The following is an 18,680-nucleotide window of genomic DNA, read 5'->3' on the forward strand; positions in this document are numbered from 1 at the left end:
TAGATTTGAGATTCTTCAAAGTAGCCACCCTTTGCCTTGCTGACAGGGTTGCACACTCTTGACATTATCTCAACCAGCTTCATGAGGTAGTCACCTGGAATGCTTTTCCAACAGTCTTGAAGGAATCCCCACATATGCTGAGCACTTATTGGCTGCTTTTCCTTCACTCTGCGGTCCATCTCATCCCAAACCATCTCTATTGGGTTGAGGTCGGGTGATTGTGGAGGCCAGGTCATCTGATGGAGCACTCCATCATAGGAGATTCTATTGACTGCTCTAACTTATGCCCCCTCAATCTCCTTCACCCTTACAGGGCACTCCAGGAACTCAGGATTGTGATCCCCACCACAAATGCCACACTGTCGTCCTTCTACACACCGTTCTTCCTTATACACTTGAAACATGGCCAGATCCTTTACTTCCTCTGCAGTGGTTTGGGAATGAAAGCTCTTACAGTGTATCTGACATAACCAGGCTTCACATGTGTAGGTAGATGCTCTTCATCATAAAACAACAGGATCGACAGACTTTCTTCTGTTTCTCCATTCAGACGATGGGAACCAACCACACCAGGAATTGTCTTCATGTATTCAACCTGAACATCCGTCTTCACCCCAGATGACTCCTCTGACGAGTGTTCTACTCCCAAGTTCAAAGCACGATACTTCTGTTGTCCGGATTCTCTTGAAGCCCACTGCAAACTTCCTCTGTTCTTCAGAAAAACAACGAATCAAAATAAGGCCACTCCTGGTCACTCTGACAGACTCCACTTTCCCCAGTGTGTATTTCACATATTCAACGTTTTCAACACCTCAAACGGGTTTCCCTACATATGCATCCTCACTCAACAAATGCATCCGAACAAGAAGCGAATCGTTATCATCCATAGACGTTTACCTCCACTCCAATTTTAGACAATTTCATTGGTTGTTCCAGTTTTTTTCCGACACTACTGTTGTCCATTCAGGACATTAATCTTCAACCAACTTTGAACTTTGAACTCAGCGTCCCCTAATTTAATCCACCTGCTTTTCCCTGGTTGACAGATATTACAGTTGGGATGAAGTGCTAATACAAAAATCACCACCAATCACGGCGAGGCTCTGTATTTTCTCTGCGTCTAAACAGCTTTGTGATTTCACATTTGTATTTATATTTACATATTATATACGTTTGTTATTGTATTTATATTTACATATTATATACGTTTGTTATTAAGGTGCATGAAAAGTTGACATGTTCAAGAAGAAGAAAAGAAAAAACATTTTGTTGACGTTCAAACGTCTCTCCTGTGAAATAGTGACGTTGCGTCATGCGCCCAGCTTCCTGTAACGGGGCACATTGATGAGCTCCTGAACTGGTGGGGAAGGTAGGAAGTAAGAGCAGCCAGCTTCCTGTAACGGGGCACATTGATGTGCTCCTGAACTGGTGGGGAAGGTAGGAAGTAAGAGCAGCCAGCTTCCTGTAACGGGGCACATTGATGTGCTCCTGAACTGGTGGGGAAGGTAGGAAGTAAGAGCAGCCAGCTTCCTGTAACGGGGCACATTGATGTGCTCCTGAACTGGTGGGGAAGGTAGGAAGTAAGAGCAGCCAGCTTCCTGTAACGGGGCACATTGATGTGCTCCTGAACTGGTGGGGAAGGTAGGAAGTAAGAGCAGCCAGCTTCCTGTAACGGGGCACATTGATGTGCTCCTGAACTGGTGGGGAAGGTAGGAAGTAAGAGCAGCCAGCTTCCTGTAACGGGGCACATTGATGTGCTCCTGAACTGGTGGGGAAGGTAGGAAGTAAGAGCAGTAATGTGTTGGAGTGAAAAGTGGTGACGAGAAGAAGATGAAAAACCATGTTCCTGGTGCTTCTGTTAGGTTGAGGGGAGTCGCCACTGGTGTCCCAATATCTCTGTCTACAGATGATATTAAAGAACATGTGAAGGGAGGCAGAGAGATTGAGGCCAGAAGGTTCATCAGTAGGAAAGAGGGTCAAAGAAGTGAAAGCTTATCAGTGCTGCTCAGACATGTACAGAGAGGATTCATCAGTTTCAATGTCAGAGAATTTGTCCCTATTGCAGTGTTTTAAATGCCAAAGAATGGGACATGTAGCTGTTCAATGTAAAGGAAGGAAGCGATGTGCCAAGTGTGAAGGGGAACATGATTACTGCAAATGTGGAAGCAATGTGAAGGTTGTGTTGTAATTGTGTGTGGGGGGAGGGGCATTGTTGTAACGATTCTCGTGGGCTGAAGGAAGAGTGGACCAAGGTGTTTAAAGTGTTCATGATTTAATCAACAAAAAAAAAAACATCTGACAAAAACAACAAACAGGAGAACGAAAGCGAAACAGTTCTGGCTGGTGCAGACACAAAACAGAAAACAACTACCCACAAAAGACAGGTGGGAAAAGGCTACCTAAGTATGATTCTCAATCAGAGACAAAGGTAGACAGCTGCCTCTGATTGAGAACCACACCCGGCCAAACACATAGAAATAGAAAACATAGAACTAAAACATAGAATGCTCACCCCAACTCACACCCTGACCAACCAAAATAGAGACATAAAAAGGATCTCTAAGGTCAGGGCGTGACAATTGTGCAGCGTTTGGTAGATGCCAGGTGCAGAAAGAGGCTCAGAGATATAAAATGAGTCATGATGTCGGGGCCGGTGTTTCTGCTGGTCCTGGCATGGGTACCAGGACACTTTGATAATGAATCAAGTTGACGTCATAGCTTTTATTGGTAAGGTTATCAATACGACTCAAGTTGACTTCATAGCTTTTATTGGTAAGGTTATCAATACGGCTCGGGTTGTGGAAAGCAAAAATGCCAGATTGAAGGTTATTGTGGAGACAGAGATATTGGGGGTAACGGATGTTACTGTTGAAATGGTTCTTGACCTGCTGAACAATACTAAGGGGGGAGTGTTTCAGTATGATATACAGTGCCTTCGGATAGTATTCAGACCCCTTGACTTTTTCCACATTTTGTTAAGTTACAGCCTTATCTAAAAATGGATTTTAAAAAAAACAAAAAAACTCAGCAATCTACACACAATACCCCATAATGACAAAGCAAAAATATGTTTTTAGAAATTTTAGCAAATAAAAATACAACAGAAATATTTTATTTACATATGTATTCAGACCCTTTGCTAAGAGACTCGCAATTGAGCTCAGATGCATCCTGTTTCCATTGATCATCCTTGAGATGTTTCTACAACTTGATTGGAGTCCACCTGTGGTAAATTCAATTGATTGGACATGATTTGGAAAGGCACACACCTGTCTATATAAGGTCTCACAGTTGACAGTGCATGTCAGAGCAAAAACCAAGCCATGAGGTCGAAGGAATTGTCCGTAGAGCTCCGAGACAGGATTGTGTTGAGGCACAGATCTGGGGAAGGATACCAAAAAAATTCTGCAGCATTGAAGGTCCCCAAGACCAGTGGCTTCCATCATTCTTAAATAGAAGTTTGGAGCTGCCAAGACTCTTTCTAGTGCTGGTTGCCCGGCCAAACTGAGCAATTGGGGGAGAAGGGCCTTGGTCAGGGAGGTGACCAAGAACCTGATGGTCACTCTGATAGAGCTCTAGAGTTCCTCTGTGGAGATGGGAGAACCTTCCAGAAGAACAACCATCTTTGCAGCACTCCACCAATCAGGCCCTTATGGTAGAGTGGCCAGACGGAAGCCACTCCTCACAGCCCACTTAGAGTTTTCCATAAGGCTCCTAAAAACTAAAAACAAAACTCTCTAGTCTGATGAAAACCAAGATTGAACTCTTTGGCCTGAATGCCAAGTGTCACATCTGGAGACAACCTGGCACCATCCCTACGGTGAAGAATGGTGGTGGCAGCATCATGCTGTGGGGATGTTTTTCAGCGGCAGGGACTGTGAGACTAGTCAGAAACGAGGCAAAGATGAACGGAGCATAGTACATAGAGATTCTTGATGAAAACCTGCTCCAGAGCGCTCAGGACCTCAGACTCAGGTGAAGGTTCACCTTCCAACAGGACAATGACCCTAAGCACACAGCCAAGACAACACAGGAGTGGCTTCGGGACAAGTCAATGTCCTTGAGTGGCCCAGCCAGAGACCGGACTTGAACCCAATCAAACAACTCTGGAGAGACCTGAAAGCTGTGCAGCAACGCTCTCGATCCAACCTGTCAGAGCTTGAGAGTATTTCCAGAGAGGAATGGGAGAAACTCCCCAAATACAGGTGTGCCAAGCTTGTTGCGTCATACCCAAAAAGATTTGAGGCTGTAATCGCTGTTCAAGGTGCTTCAACAAAGTACTGAGTAAAGGGTCTGAATACTTATGTAAATGTAATATTTCAGTAGTTTTTTTTATATACATTTCCAAAATGTTCTAAAAACCTGTTTTTGCTTTGACATTATGGGGTATTGTGTGTTTAGATTGATGAGTGAAAAAAAATATTTAATACATTTTAGAATATGGCTGTAACGTAACAAAAGGTGGAAAAGTCAAGGGGTCTGAATTCTTTCCCAATGTACTGTAGATTTAGTTTAATGAGGGTTGGGGAGGGGAGGGGGGGAGGGGAGGGGAGGGGGGCTGGTAGAAGTTAGTATTTGGTTGTTATGATATTTTCATGGTGGTACAGAATTGGTCAGATCAGGATTGATCGTACATTCCAGTACAGTAGGTGGCGGCATGCACTTAAACGTTTGTTTGCGTACCGCCAAGATGCCATAGATTAAGATGAACTGGTGGTGGCGGTAACGCAGAATGAGTCGGAGCAGAGTCTAGGACGGACCGGAAATAAGACCGGAAGCAGGAAGACACGAATGTAGCTAGCTGGTAGCTAACCATGCATATATTATTAATTGTACCGGTAAAAATGTTCAATATGTTCTAACTGTAACGTTAGTAACAAGCTAGTGTCCCGTAGAGCTGTTTTGCAGATTGACAGAAGAATCTAACCCGGAAGCTGGCCTGGAAGAAAGAATATGCTCATGTTGATAGCTAGCAAACATTAGATGAGTTAGTTTGCTAGTGTGAAATGTGTCTGATATCATTTAATACCGTTTAAATTAGACTTTGATATTGCCCAACCTGGACTATATACGTGGAGCTAGCGATGTTTTCAACGGCCATTTCATATAGTTTTGTTATCGGGTCTAAAGTAAATTATCGCTACCGTTGGCCTAAATAGTTATCTAACTGAGTTGTCGAATAGTTTTGTATGGAAAGTAATCCGCTAGCTAATGTGACCTCGTGGTGAACTGTCGGGGACTTGAGAAGAATCTGCTTTAGTTTAATTCAGTGACCAAACTCTTTCATAGGAAACTATTTCTGAAGAATTCACGATGAATGAGGTGAGAATGACTATAACTAATGCTAAACCAGTCGGGATAGCTATGCCTAAAGTATTAGCTACTTAGCAAAATCATTTAGCTATTTATTAAAGCGGCAATCATAAGTTGAAACAATCACAAAGCGTCTTGCTTACCCTCTTTAAAGCTCATAAAAAGTTGAGGGATGGGCTGAAGAAATGTAACCACTCTCAAATTCATAAACAGGGCTATTGATGCAAGGACTGACCATCCATGATATGAAAATGATAGTTTTAACCACGTTTTGAGGTTATATAGTGTTTGTTTACATGTACTTTGTTTACAAACATCGGAGTAAAACAAGTTTATATTTTGGGTTCTGATGGGGCATCACAGTTGAACTACGCTCATGAGGCATTTATAAGTTATATTCTTCAAGAATCAATGGGTACATAGAAGTAATTCATATGTCATGAAATGAATGTAGCAACCGCAGATTGCCCCTTTAACGTCTTATTCTTTGTTTTAGCATTCTGCTGACCCGTCCAACCCCCCTCTCTCCTGCTCCTCCACTGAACCCAACCCTCCAGAGTCACTGATTCCTGACTCTAACCATAGAGACATCGACAACTGCAGTGAAATACCCAGATTTAACATTGTAGTCAAAGAGGAGGAAGACTGGGACGTGGATAATACTGGTAAATAAACATGCTTAATTAATGAAATCTCAGAGATTATACAGTTCCATTACACACATAGCAGTTTAATTTTAAATCCACCTGTATATAATCTACAGACTATCTACTAGCCCTAACCTTACCCTTATTCTAAACATAACCCTAACGTAACATTGGCAAGCAGTTTCTTATCAACAGAAGAGTTTGTTGATAGTCCATCTACAGATGGTCACACTATCTGTTTAATTCAATAAAAGGTTAATTGTTTATGGAATAAAAACACAGGACAATGACCGATAATAGCTGGAAAATAGTAATACATTTTGTTTACCCCTGAATCATTCCATGTCATTTCAGCCATGACACCCACCATCACAATGATTCTTATGAAATAGTGTCTGTAGTTAGTAACAGGTAAGATTAGCATTCCTGCAACATTATTTTGTTGAAATTACATTTCATCTCTGAGAAATGAAGCTAATTGATTGCATCCAAATTGGCCCTTTTGATTTATAGGATTCACATACTAGTCAATAAATACCAACATCTGATCTGGACCAAACCTATTCCTACCATTGAGTAAGATGCACTACATGGACATACTTTTAATTAGTGGATTTGGCTAATTAAGCTGCACCCGACAGGTGTATAAAATCAGGCAGGGCCTCCCAAGTGGCGCAGCGGTATAAGGCAGTGCATCGCTAGCTGTGTCACTACTGATCCTGGTTCGTTCCCAGGCTGTGTTATGGCCGGCCGCGACCGGGAGACCCATAAGGTGTCGCAGTGCTAGCTGTGTCACTACTGATCCTGGTTCGTTCCCATGCTGTGTTGTGGCCGGCCGCGACCAGGAGACCCATAAGGTGTCGCAGTGCTAGCTGTGTCACTACTGATCCTGGTTCGTTCCCAGGCCGCGACTGGGAGACCCATAAGGTGTCGCACAATTGACCCGGGTTAGGGGAGAGTTTGGCCGGCCGTGTTGTCCTTGTCCCATCGCGCTCTAGCGACTCCTGTGGCAGGCCCGGGCGCAATGCACGCTGACACGGTCGCCAGGTGTACGGTGTTTCCTCCAGCACATTGGTGCGGCTGGCTTCCGGGTTAAGCGAGCAGTGTGTCAAGAAGTAGTGTGGCGGGCCTCCCGGGTGGCGCAGTGGTCTAGGGCACTGCATCGCAGCGCTAGCTGCGACACCAGAGTCTCTGGGTTCACGCCCAGGCTCTGTCGCAGCCGGCCGCGACCGGGAGGTCCGTGGGGCGACGCACAATTGGCCTAGCGTCGTCCAGATTAGGGAGGGTTTGGCCGGTAGGGATATCCTTGTCTCATCGCGCTCCAGCGACTCCTGTGGCGGGCCGGGCGCAGTGCGCGCTAACCGAGGGGGCCAGGTGCACGGTGTTTCCTCCGACACATTGGTGCGGCTGGCTTCCGGGTTGGAGGCGCGCTGTGTTAAGAAGCAGTGCGGCTTGGTTGGGTTGTGCTTCGGAGGACGCATGGCTTTCGACCTTCGTCTCTCCCGAGCCCGTACGGGAGTTGTAGCGATGGGACAAGATAGTAATTACTAGCGATTGGATACCACGAAAATGGGGTAAAGATTTATAAAAAATAAAAAAAAGAAGTAGTGTGGCTTGGTGGTGTCATGTTTCGGAGGATGCATGGCTCTCGAACTTCGCCTCTCCCGAGTCCGTACGGGAGTTACAGCGATGGGACAAGACTGTAACTACGAATTAGATATTGACGAAAAAGGGGTAAAAAAAAATAAAACATGTAAAATTAAATTGGAAACATTTATAAAATAAAATCAGTCACATAGCCATGCAATCTCCATAAACAAACATTGGTAGTAGAATGGCCCGTACTGAAGAGCTCAACTGCCCCGGTCAACTGTAAGTGCTGTTATTGTGAAGTGGAAACGTCTAGGAGCAACAACGGCTCAGCCGCGAAATGGTAGGCCACACTAGCTCACAGAACAGGACCGCAGAGTGCTGAAGAGTGCATACAAATCATCTGTCCTCAGTTGCAACACTCACTACCGAGTTCCGAGCAGCCACACACAAGCCTAAGATCACCATGCGCAATGCCAAGCTCGCCGCCATTGGAATCTGGGGCAGTGGAAACGTGTTTTCTGGAGTGATGAATCACGCTTCCCCATCTAGCAGTCCGACGGACTAATTTGGGTTTGAGAACGCTACCTGTCCGAATGCATAGTGCCCACTGTAAAGTTTGGTGGAAGTGAGTCCATATTAATGCCCATGATTTTGGAATGGGATGTTCAATCAGCTGTCCACATACTTTTGAACATGTAGTGTATGAGAAATCCAATATATAATGATAAATAGGCACCAACCGACACCCCAATGCCAATCTCACCTTAACCAGTGTACAGTATCAGTTCTCTGTCTGACAAGTAGTACGAAGCTGCGGCTTGGAGTATTGCTTCTCCATACTATGTAATGCATTCCCTCTGAATCTAGTGATGTTTTTATTCCTCTGTTCGTTGAAATTAACCATTTAAATAACTTGCATTATTTACCATAAATTTGTGTGCAAGTACCAGGTTTTTCCCACGAGATGCCGCTGTTCCTACTGCTGCCACATAATTTTATACATTTTACTGGTGTACTGTGTTTATTAAATGGATCATTTGATTGACACAACATGCTTACTACTTTGAAGATGCAAAATATTTTTTATTGTGAAACAAAGAAGAAATAAGACAAAAAAACAGAACTTGAGCATGCATAACTATTCACCCCCCCCCCAAAGTCAGTACTTTGTAGAGCCACCTTTTGCAGCTGCAAGTCTCTTGGGGTATGTCTCTATAAGCTTGGCACATCTAGCCACTGGGATTTTTGCCCAATCTTCAAGGCAAAACTGCTCCAGCTCCTTCAAGTTGGATGGGTTCCGCTGGTGTACAGCAATCTTTAAGTCATACCACAGATTCTCAATTAGATTGAGGTCTGGGCTTTGACTAGGCCATTCCAAGACCAAACCACTCGAGTGTTGCTTTAGCAGTATACTTAGGGTCATTGTCCTGCTGGAAGGTGAACCTCCATCCCAGTCTCAAATCTCTGGAAGACTGAAACAGGTTTCCCTCAAGAATTTCCCTGTATTTGGCCCCATCCATCATTCCTTCCATTCTGACCAGTTTCCCAGTCCCTGCCGATGGAAAAACATCCCCACAGCATGATGCTGCCACGGCCATGCTTCACTGTGGGGATGGTGTTCTCGGGGTGATGAGAAGTGTCGGGTTTTCACCAGACATAGCGTTTTCCTTGATGGCCAAAAAGCTCAATTTTAGTCTCATCTGACCAGAGCACCTTCTTCCATATGTTTGGGGTGTCTCCCATGTCTTTTGGCGAACACCAAATATGTTTGCTTATTTTTTTCTTTAAACGGTGGCTTTTTTATGGCCACTCTTTTGTAAAGCCCAGCTCTGTGGAGTGGATGGCTTAAAGTGGTCCTATGGACAGATACTCCAATCTCCGCTGTGGAGCTTTGCAGCTCCTTCAGGGTTATCTTTGGTCTCTTTGTTGCCTCTCTGATTAATGCCCTACTTGCCTGGTCTGTGAGTTTTGGTGGGCGGCCCTCTCTTAGCAGGTTTGTTGTGGTGGCATATTCTTTCCATTTTTTAAATAATGGATTTAATGGTGCTCCGTGGGATGTTCAAAGTTTCTGATATTTTTTTTATAACTCAACCCTGATCTTTACTTCTCCACAACTTTGTCCCTGACCTGTTTGGAGAGCTCCTTGGTCTTCATGGTGCCGCTTGCTTGGTGGTGCCCCTTGCTTAGTGGTGTTGCAGACTCTGGGGCCTTACAGAACAGGTGTGTATATCTGAGATCATGTGACACTTAGATTGCACGCAGGTGGACTTCTGAATGTAATTGGTTGCACCAGATATTATTTAGGGGTTTCATAGCAAAGGTCGTGAATACATATGCATGCACCACTTTTCAGTTTTTTATTTTTTAGAAACAAGTAATTTTTTTTTCACTTCACCAATTTGGACTATTTTGTGTCTGTCCGTTAAATGAAACCCCCCTCCCAAAAATCTATTTAAATTACAAGTTGTAATGCAACAAAATAGGAAAAATACCAAGGGGGTGAATACTTTTCAAGGCACTGTAAAGAACTGATACTGTAACACTGGCTGTCTGGGTGAGATTGGTGTCTGCGGATGACTTTTGACCATTTTAAATTGGACGTCCGGTACTATATTTACTGAAAATTATATGAATCCCTTCAATTAGAATGGCCAATTTGGGTGCAATCAAATTAGCTGAATTTCTCAGAGATCAAATTACATTTGAACAAAAATAATTTGCGTTTCAGAAACGCTTCTCTTATCTGTTAGTAACTATAGAAACGATTTCAGAACAATCTGAGAGGGCGAGTGTTGAAAGCCTTTTTTGTGTGTTTTTTGAGGTTGAATGACCCCCCCCCCCTTATTTTCCAGTTGAAAGAGGAGAGAGTTCTAACTCCAGTGATGGGGCACCAGCAGAACCTGAACAGGACCAGGAGAATCCTAGAGCTAAGAAGCTTTGGCGCTGCCCAGAATGTGGAATAGAGATCGCTCACCCATCTAATTTCAACAGACACCTGAGAACACACACAAAACCTGCTAAGGAGTCTTCCGTCTGTCCAGTATGTGTAAAAGACTTTGTTCACCCCTCCAAACTGAAGAGACACCTCCGAACACATACAGGAGAGAAGCCTTACCAGTGCTCTGTGTGCGGGAAGCGATTCACACTGAAGCCCCACCTGGAAAGACATCAGATGACCCACCCTGGAGAGAAGCAGCCAGACGCGAAAAAGAAGCACCCGTGCTCCGATTGTGGAAAGGAATGTTTCTCTGCATATGAACTGAAGATGCACATGAGAAAGCACACAGGGGAGAGACCTCACCAGTGCTCCTACTGCGAGATGAGCTTTGGCTGTAAGGGAACTCTATCGAGACACGTACGACGCCATACAGGAGCACCCACACCAAAACCTTACCAATGCTCACAGTGTGGGAAGAGATACGAATCACCATCGAGGCTGAGGCAGCATCAGACTATGCACACTGGAGAGAAACCTTACGAGTGCTCTGATAGCGGGAGGGATTTTGCTTCGACCAAAGGTCTTCTCAAATGTCAATGCAGCCATGCCAGTAACCATAGCAACCAGTGTACACTGGGAATTTCAGATACGGCGTCATCAGGCAGTCGAACTATGAATATCAAGATCGAAGACGAGGAACAGGAGCTGGCAATTAATGTCAAAGAGGAGGAGGAGGAGGAGGAAATTGGTGTTTTTGTCTATGCTGATAGAGAGAAACCTTACCAGTGTACATCCTGTAAAAATACCTTTGTTCACCGTAGCTCTCTAGCAAGACACAAAAAATCCCACACTAGTGCCGCACAATACAGCTGCTCAGAATGTGGGAAGGAATTCAGCCAATCGTGTACTTTCAAGATACACATGCAACAGCACACCGGAGAGAACCCGTACCACTGCTCTCAGTGTGATAAGAGTTTCTCAGCTTCACCACTCCACAAAAGACACCAACGAGTTCACACTAAGGTGAAACCTCACCCCTGCTCTCTCTGCAGAGAGAAATTCTCCTCATCAGCAAAAGAGTCCTGTCTCCATGCCGGAGCTGTGACTAGCCTGAGCCAAGCTCCTGGACAGGGATCACGGCAGCAGGTGTCTGCAGCGGTAGAGGAGTCTGTTGTACTGGATGTCAAAGTGAAAGATGAGGAAGATCCTGCTTTTGGTGAGAAAAAGTGTTTATTTTGTACTGTAGCTTTGATGTTTAATGGGTCCATACTTGTGACCTCTTGCTTAAGCTTTAACCATGAGAAAACGTAGCCCTATGCTAACACGACCAGCTGACGGGGTGAGAAAACGTAGCCCTATGCTAACACGACCAGCTGACAGGGTGAGAAAACGTAGCCCTATGCTAACACGACCAGCTGACAGGGTGAGAAAACGTAGCCCTATGCTAACATGACCAGCTGACAGCGTGAGGAAACGTAGCCCTATGCTAACACGACCAGCTGACAGGGTGAGAAAACGTAGCCCTATGCTAACACGACCAGCTGACAGGGTGAGAAAACGTAGCCCTATGCTAACACGACCAGCTGACAGGGTGAGAAAACGTAGCCCTATGCTAACACGACCAGCTGACAGGGTGAGAAAACGTAGCCCTATGCTAACACGACCAGCTGACAGGGTGAGAAAACGTAGCCCTATGCTAACACGACCAGCTGACAGGGTGAGAAAACGTAGCCCTATGCTAACACGACCAGCTGACAGGGTGAGAAAACGTAGCCCTATGCTAACACGACCAGCTGACAGCGTGAGAAAACGTAGCCCTATGCTAACACGACCAGCTGACAACATGAGAAAACGTAGCCCTATGCTAACACGACCAGCTGACTGCATGAGAAAACGTAGCCCTATGCTAACACGACCAGCTGACAGCATGAGAAAACGTAGCCCTATGCTAACACGACCAGCTGACAACATGAGAAAACCTAGCCCTATGCTAACACAACCAGCTGACAGCGTGATTATTTCCTGTAACAAATTCAACATCAGCCAATATTTTATTTTTATACATATTGTGCTTTATAGATATAGTACCAGTCAAAAGTTTGGACACACCTACTCATTCAAGGGTTTTTCTTTACATTCACTATTTTCTACATTATAGAATAATAGTGAAGACATCAAAACTATGAAATAACACATATGGAATCATGTAGGAACCAAAACATTTATTTTATATTTGAGAATCTTCAAAGTAGCCACCCTTTGCCTTGATGACAGCTTTGCACACCCTTGGCATGCTTGTCCAACAGTCTTCCCACATATGCTGAGCACTGGTCCTGTATAAAATTGGTAAAATAGGCCTTACACAGCCTGGAGGTGTGTTGGGTCATTGTCCTGTTGAAAAACAAATGATAGTCCCTCTAACCACAAACCAGATGGGATGGCGTATCACTGCAGAATGCTGTGGTAGCCATGCTGGTTAAGTGTGCCTTGAATTCTAAATAAATCCCTGACAGTGTCACCAGCAAAGGACCATCACACCACCACCTCCATGCTTCACAGTGGGAAACACACATGCGGAGATCATCCGTTCACCTACTCCACGCCTGACAAAGTCACAGAGGTTGGAACCAAAAATCTCAAATTTGGACTCCATACCAAAGGACAGATTTCCACCGGTCTAATGTCTATTGTTTGTGTTTCTTGCCCCAAGCAAGTCTCTTCTTATTGGTGTCCTTTAGTAGTGGTTTCTTTGCAGCAATTCGACCATGAAGGTCTGATTCACGCTGTCTTCCTCTGAACAGTTGATGTTGAGATGTGTCTGTTACTTGAACTCTGAAGCATTTATTTGGGCTGCAATATCTGAGGCTGGTAACTCTAATGAACGTATCCTCTGCAGCAGAGGTAACTCTGGGTCTTCCTTTCCTGTGGCGGTCCTCATGAGAACCAGTTTTATCATAGCGCTTGATGGTTTTTGCCACTGTCCTTGAAGAAACTTTCAAAGTTCTTGAATATTTCTGAATTGACTAACCTTCATGTCTTAAAGTAATGATGGATTGTTGTTTCTCTTTTCTTATTTGAGCTTTTCTTTAAATAATATAGACTTGCTTTTACCAAATAGGGCTGTCTTCTGAATACCACCCCTACCTTGTCATAACAACTGATTGGCTCAAATGCATTAAGAAGGAAAGAAATTCCACAAATTCACGTTTAACAAGGCACACCTGTTAATTGAAATGCATTCCAGGTGACTACCTCACGAAGCTGGTTGAGAGAATGCCAAGAGTGTGCAAAGCTGTCATCAAGGCAAAGGGTGGCTACTTTGAAGAATCTCAAACAGAAAATTGAAGAATCTAAAATAGAAAATATAATTTGATTTGTTTAACACTTTTTTGGTTACTACATGATTCCACATGTGTTATTTCATAGTTTTGATGTCTTCACTATTTTTCTACAATGTAGAAATTAGTAAAAAATAAAGAAAAACCCTTGAATGAGTAGTTTTCCAAACCTTTGACTGGTCCTGTATTTCCACGCTGAGGATGGAATCATACTGTGAAAATGTAAAAATTATGATAATACCCTTTTTTGTGTAAGAGCTGTTTGAAACTGCCGCCTGAAATTTCAGCCTGTTGTGTTGGGATCGCCTGATTACCAACAACAACGAGACAGCCTACCAGGTGAGGGCCCTGGTGGAGTGGTGCCAGGAAAATAACCTCTCCCTCAACGTCAACAAAATGAAGGAGCGGATCCTGGAGACGGCAGAGAAGTGAAGATGGTGAGAAGCGTCACATCACTGACAACCTGAAATGATCCAGTCACACAGGCCGTGTGGTGAAGAAGGCATAGCAGCGCCTCTTCAACCTCCCGGGAGGCTCAAGAAATTTGTCTTGGCTCCCGAAGACCCTCAAACTTCTACAGATGCACCATTGAGAGCATCCTGTCGGGCTGTATCACCGCCTGTTACGGCAATTGCACCGTCCGCAACCGCAGGGCTTTCCATAGGGTGGTGCGTTCAGCCCAACGCATCACCGGGAGCACACTGCCCTCCAGGACATCTACAGCCCCCGGTGTCACAGGAAGGCCAAGAAGATCATCAAGGACTATAGCCACCCGAGCCACAGCCTGTTCACCCTGCTACCATCTAGAAGGGGGAGACGGTACAGGTGCATCAAAGCTGGAACAGAGAGATTGAAAAACAGCTTCTATCAGACCATTAAATAGTCACCACTATTAGCCTCCGCCCAGTACCGTGCCCTGAACTTAGTCACTGTTACTAGCTGGCTACCACCCTGTATTCTATTCTGCACCTTAGACTGCTGCCCTATGTACATAGTCACTGTTACTAGCTGGCTACCACCCTGTATTATATTCTGCACCTTAGACTGCTGCCCTATGTACATAGTCACTGTTACTAGCCGGCTACCGCCCTGTATTCTGCACCTTAGACTGCTGCCCTATGTACATAGTCATTGAACACTGGTCACTTTAATTATGTTTACATCCTGTTTTACCCACTTCATATGTATATACTGTATTCTAGTCAGTAGTTTGTCCTATATAACTACTGCTGTACACACCTTTCCTATTCATATACTGTCCATACTGTCTATACACACCATCCTATATAACTACTGTCCATACTGTCTATACACACCATCCTATATAACTACTGTCTATACACACCATCCTATATAACTACTGCTGTACACACCTTTTCTATTCATATACTGTATATACTGTCTATACACACCATTCTATATATATTCCGGACTGTTCTGATACATTTTGGTGGGATTTGTATGTATTGTTTTGTATTGTTAGGTAATACTGCACTGTTGGAGCTAGAAACATAAGCATTTAGCTGCACCTGCTATAACAACGGCAGAATACTGTGTGTACACGACCAATAACATTGTATTTGATTTTAAGTGGAGCAACCTTGATTTGGAAGTTTAAAATATCCCTCTGGTGGTTAGCTTAGGGCTAACTGTGCCAGGTTATCTCATGGGAAAAGCTAACATGTAGCATTTTCGGGAAAAGTATGGACCGTATAATTTTACAATATTTATTATTTTCTGTTTAGTCAGGAACAAACATTTTGACTTAGGGTGTTGACTAATTTGAGTTAATCCATACTTATGTCTTTACCACAGCAGAGAGACCTGACCACTGCTCTGAGAGCGAAGGGAGTCCCTCTACATCAGGACTACCTGAACAACACCAGGGGAATCACACAGCTAAGAAGATTCATTGCTGTTCAGTGTGTGGAAAAAACTGTCACAAGTTATCAAAACTACAAACACATATGAGAACTCACACAGGAGAAAAACCGTACTCCTGCTCTGTCTGTGGGAAGCAATTCAGTGAGAATGGAAACCTGAAAAAACACCAGACGTTGCACACAGGAGAGAAGCTGTACAGTTGCTCCGTGTGCGGGGAAAGTTTCTCTTCATCGTCAAATCTTACCAAACACCAGAGAACACACACAGGAGAGAGTCCAGTGTCTGTAGCTGTAGAAGAGTGTGGTTTTACATCAGCACTGGTTATCAAAGTGAAAGAGGAGGAAAAGGATCCTGCTTTTGGTAAGTTTAAAAGGGACTTATTCTGTAAGGGGTTGAATTGCAAAACATTTTTTATACATCTTTGTATTACTTTCAGTTATTCAAAGGAGAAAAAATATTTTTTGTTACAGTTCCAAATGTTTGCATAGTTTATCCATGCCATCTTATCCCACAGCAGAGAGACATGACCACTGCACTGACAGTGAAGGGAGTCCCTCTACATCAGAACTACCTGAACAACACCAGGGGAATCACACAGCTAAGAAAATTCACTGCTGTTCAGTGTGCGGACAAGACTGCAAAAAGTTATCAAAACTGCTAATACATATGAGAATACACACAGGAGAAAAGCCATACCCTTGCTCTGTGTGTGGAAAGCAGTTCCGTGTAAAAAGACATCTCCAAGACCACCAGACAGTGCACACTGGAGAGAAACCTTATGTCTGCTCCAAATGTGACAAGAGGTTTGGTTTCGCCTCAGCCTTGAAAAGGCACCAGTGGTTACACATAGAAGAGAAACCTTACTCCTGCTCTGTGTGTGGGAAGGGTTTTAGCTTACAATCACGCATGAAGGAACACTTCCTGATGCACTCAGGAGAAAAACCCCACTCCTGCTCTGTCTGTGGAAAGAGTTTCAGCCGTCCAGATCAGTTAAAGGACCACTCTCTGCAACATGCAGGGAAACCCCACCACTGTTCTGTGTGTGAGCTAAGCTTTGCCTTGTCTAAACAACTCCTGAAGCATGAGAAGACTCACACAGGAAAGAGACCTTATAGTTGCTCTGTGTGTGGGAAGAGTTTCAGCGAGAAGGCGTATCTTGAAGACCACCGGTCAGTGCACACTGGGGAGAAACGACATCCTTGCCCTGATTGTGACAAGAAGTTTGGATGTGCTTCATCCCTGCGTAAACACGGACTGTTACACATAGAAGGGAAATCCCACTCCTGTTCTGTGTGTGGGAAGAGTTTTTCTGAAGCACGTTACTTGAAGGAGCATTTCCGGACACACACTGGAGAGAAACCTTTCTCCTGCTCTGTCTGCAAAAAGAGTTTTGCAAGATCAGCAAGCCTTAAAGTCCACCACAGATATCATACAGGAGAGAAACCTTACAGCTGTACTAAATGCGGCCAGAGCTTCATTAGTTCTCAAAAACTTCAGAGACATCAGAAAACTCATGCTGGTTTACCACCTGTTGAGTTTCAAAACCCTGTTCCAATTGAAGGAGAGAGGGAGGGAGAAGAAGAGGAAGTTGGTGGTCTGATTAATTCAGATGGAGAAGCGGTTGGTTGGGATCTTCATCGTCTCGGTAAGTGGAAGCAGAACAGCCATGAATAACATTAATACAATATTGACTTTGAATGAACATCGCTCTTTTATTTAAAAATCCAATGCCACTATTTTTAACTCCATATGAAATTGTATTTTATTAAGTACCCTGCTGTGATTGTTTTCAATTAAAATAAACATATCTTCGTAGATAAGAGCAAATTCTCAAGCAAGAATTGTATTATTATCATAATTTCACAGTATTTTTCCAACCTCATAGTGTGGAAATGTGTATAAAAGACAGGAAATCACATTTTTGATTGCACTGGACCTTTTAACCTATGTTTTCTCATTCACACAGACGGGATTTCGGAGGGGAGAGCCTCTACATCAGGAGAACCTAAAGAAACCTAGGGGAATCTCAAAGCTCAGAGATACAGTTGCTCTGTGTGTGGGAAAGACTGGCAACGGTTATTTGATCTGAAAAGACACATGACAATGCACACTGGAGAGAAACCGCACAGCTGTTTTGTTTGTGGGAAGAGTTTTAGACGAGCAGACCTCATGAAGCTACACTTTTGGACACACAAAGGAGACGCATGGGGAGAAACCTTACCCCTGTTCTGTCTGTGGGAAGGGTTTGACAAGATCATCAGACCTTAACATATACAGTAGAGAGAACTTACAGCCTTGTCGAATGTGGCCAGAGATTTACCACTTCTCAGAGTCTTGGGAGACACAAGAAGAGACGCCACATCTCACTTCCTGAGGACCAGGCTGGCGGGGTCAAGACTGAAGACTCCAATAGTATCATAGATGAAGAGGAGGAGGCATCCTCTTATGTCAACGGTAGCACGGTGGAAGGGGGGAAACAAGAACTAACCCTAAACATCTTGAAGTAAAATATATACAGTGCCTTCGGAAAGGATTCAGACCCCTTGACTTTTTGCACATTTTGTTACATTACAGCCTCATTTTAAAATTGATTAAATAGTTTTTTCCCCCTCATCAACATTCACACAATAACCCGCAATGACAAAGCAAAAACGGGGCTTTTTTCCCCGGAAATGTCACATTTACATACAGTTGAAGTCGGAAGTTCACATACACCTTAGCCAAATACATTTAAACAAAATTTTTCACAATTCCTGACATTTAATCCAAGTAAAAATTCCCTGTCTTAGGTCAGTTAGGATCACCACTTTATTTTAAGAATGTGAAATGTCAGAATAATAGTAGAGAGAATGATTTACTTCAGCTTTTATTTCTTTCATCACAGTGGGTCAGAAGTTTACATACACTCAATTAGTATTTGGTAGCATTGCCTTTAAATTGTTTAACTTGGGTCAAACGTTTCGAGTA

At 43.8% G+C, this 18,680-nt stretch overlaps 1 protein-coding gene across 1 annotated transcript; it reads left to right on the forward strand.

Annotated features, from left to right (window-relative positions):
- Positions 1-10,417: 10,417 nt before the first annotated feature.
- Positions 10,418-17,722, forward strand: LOC120039570 (zinc finger protein 658B-like). Its single transcript, XM_038984989.1, has 4 exons — positions 10,418-11,707; positions 15,645-16,073; positions 16,228-16,516; positions 17,680-17,722. Exons 1-4 carry the CDS (start codon positions 10,726-10,728, stop codon positions 17,720-17,722), a joined length of 1,743 nt encoding a protein of 580 aa, XP_038840917.1. The 5' UTR covers positions 10,418-10,725.
- Positions 17,723-18,680: the final 958 nt, after the last annotated feature.

Source organism: Salvelinus namaycush, unplaced genomic scaffold (assembly GCF_016432855.1).
Source record: "Salvelinus namaycush isolate Seneca unplaced genomic scaffold, SaNama_1.0 Scaffold28, whole genome shotgun sequence".
NCBI classification, from domain to species: domain Eukaryota; kingdom Metazoa; phylum Chordata; class Actinopteri; order Salmoniformes; family Salmonidae; genus Salvelinus; species Salvelinus namaycush.

Coding starts and splice junctions, on each gene's coding strand:
- LOC120039570 (XM_038984989.1), top strand. CDS start 10,726: ATGACCCACCCTGGAGAGAAGCAGCCAGACGCGAAAAAGAAGCACCCG. Junction 16,074..16,227: donor GGAAAAGGATCCTGCTTTTG/GTAAGTTTAAAA, acceptor CTTATCCCACAG/CAGAGAGACATGACCACTGC. Junction 16,517..17,679: donor TGCTCCAAATGTGACAAGAG/GTTTGGTTTCGC, acceptor TCATTCACACAG/ACGGGATTTCGGAGGGGAGA.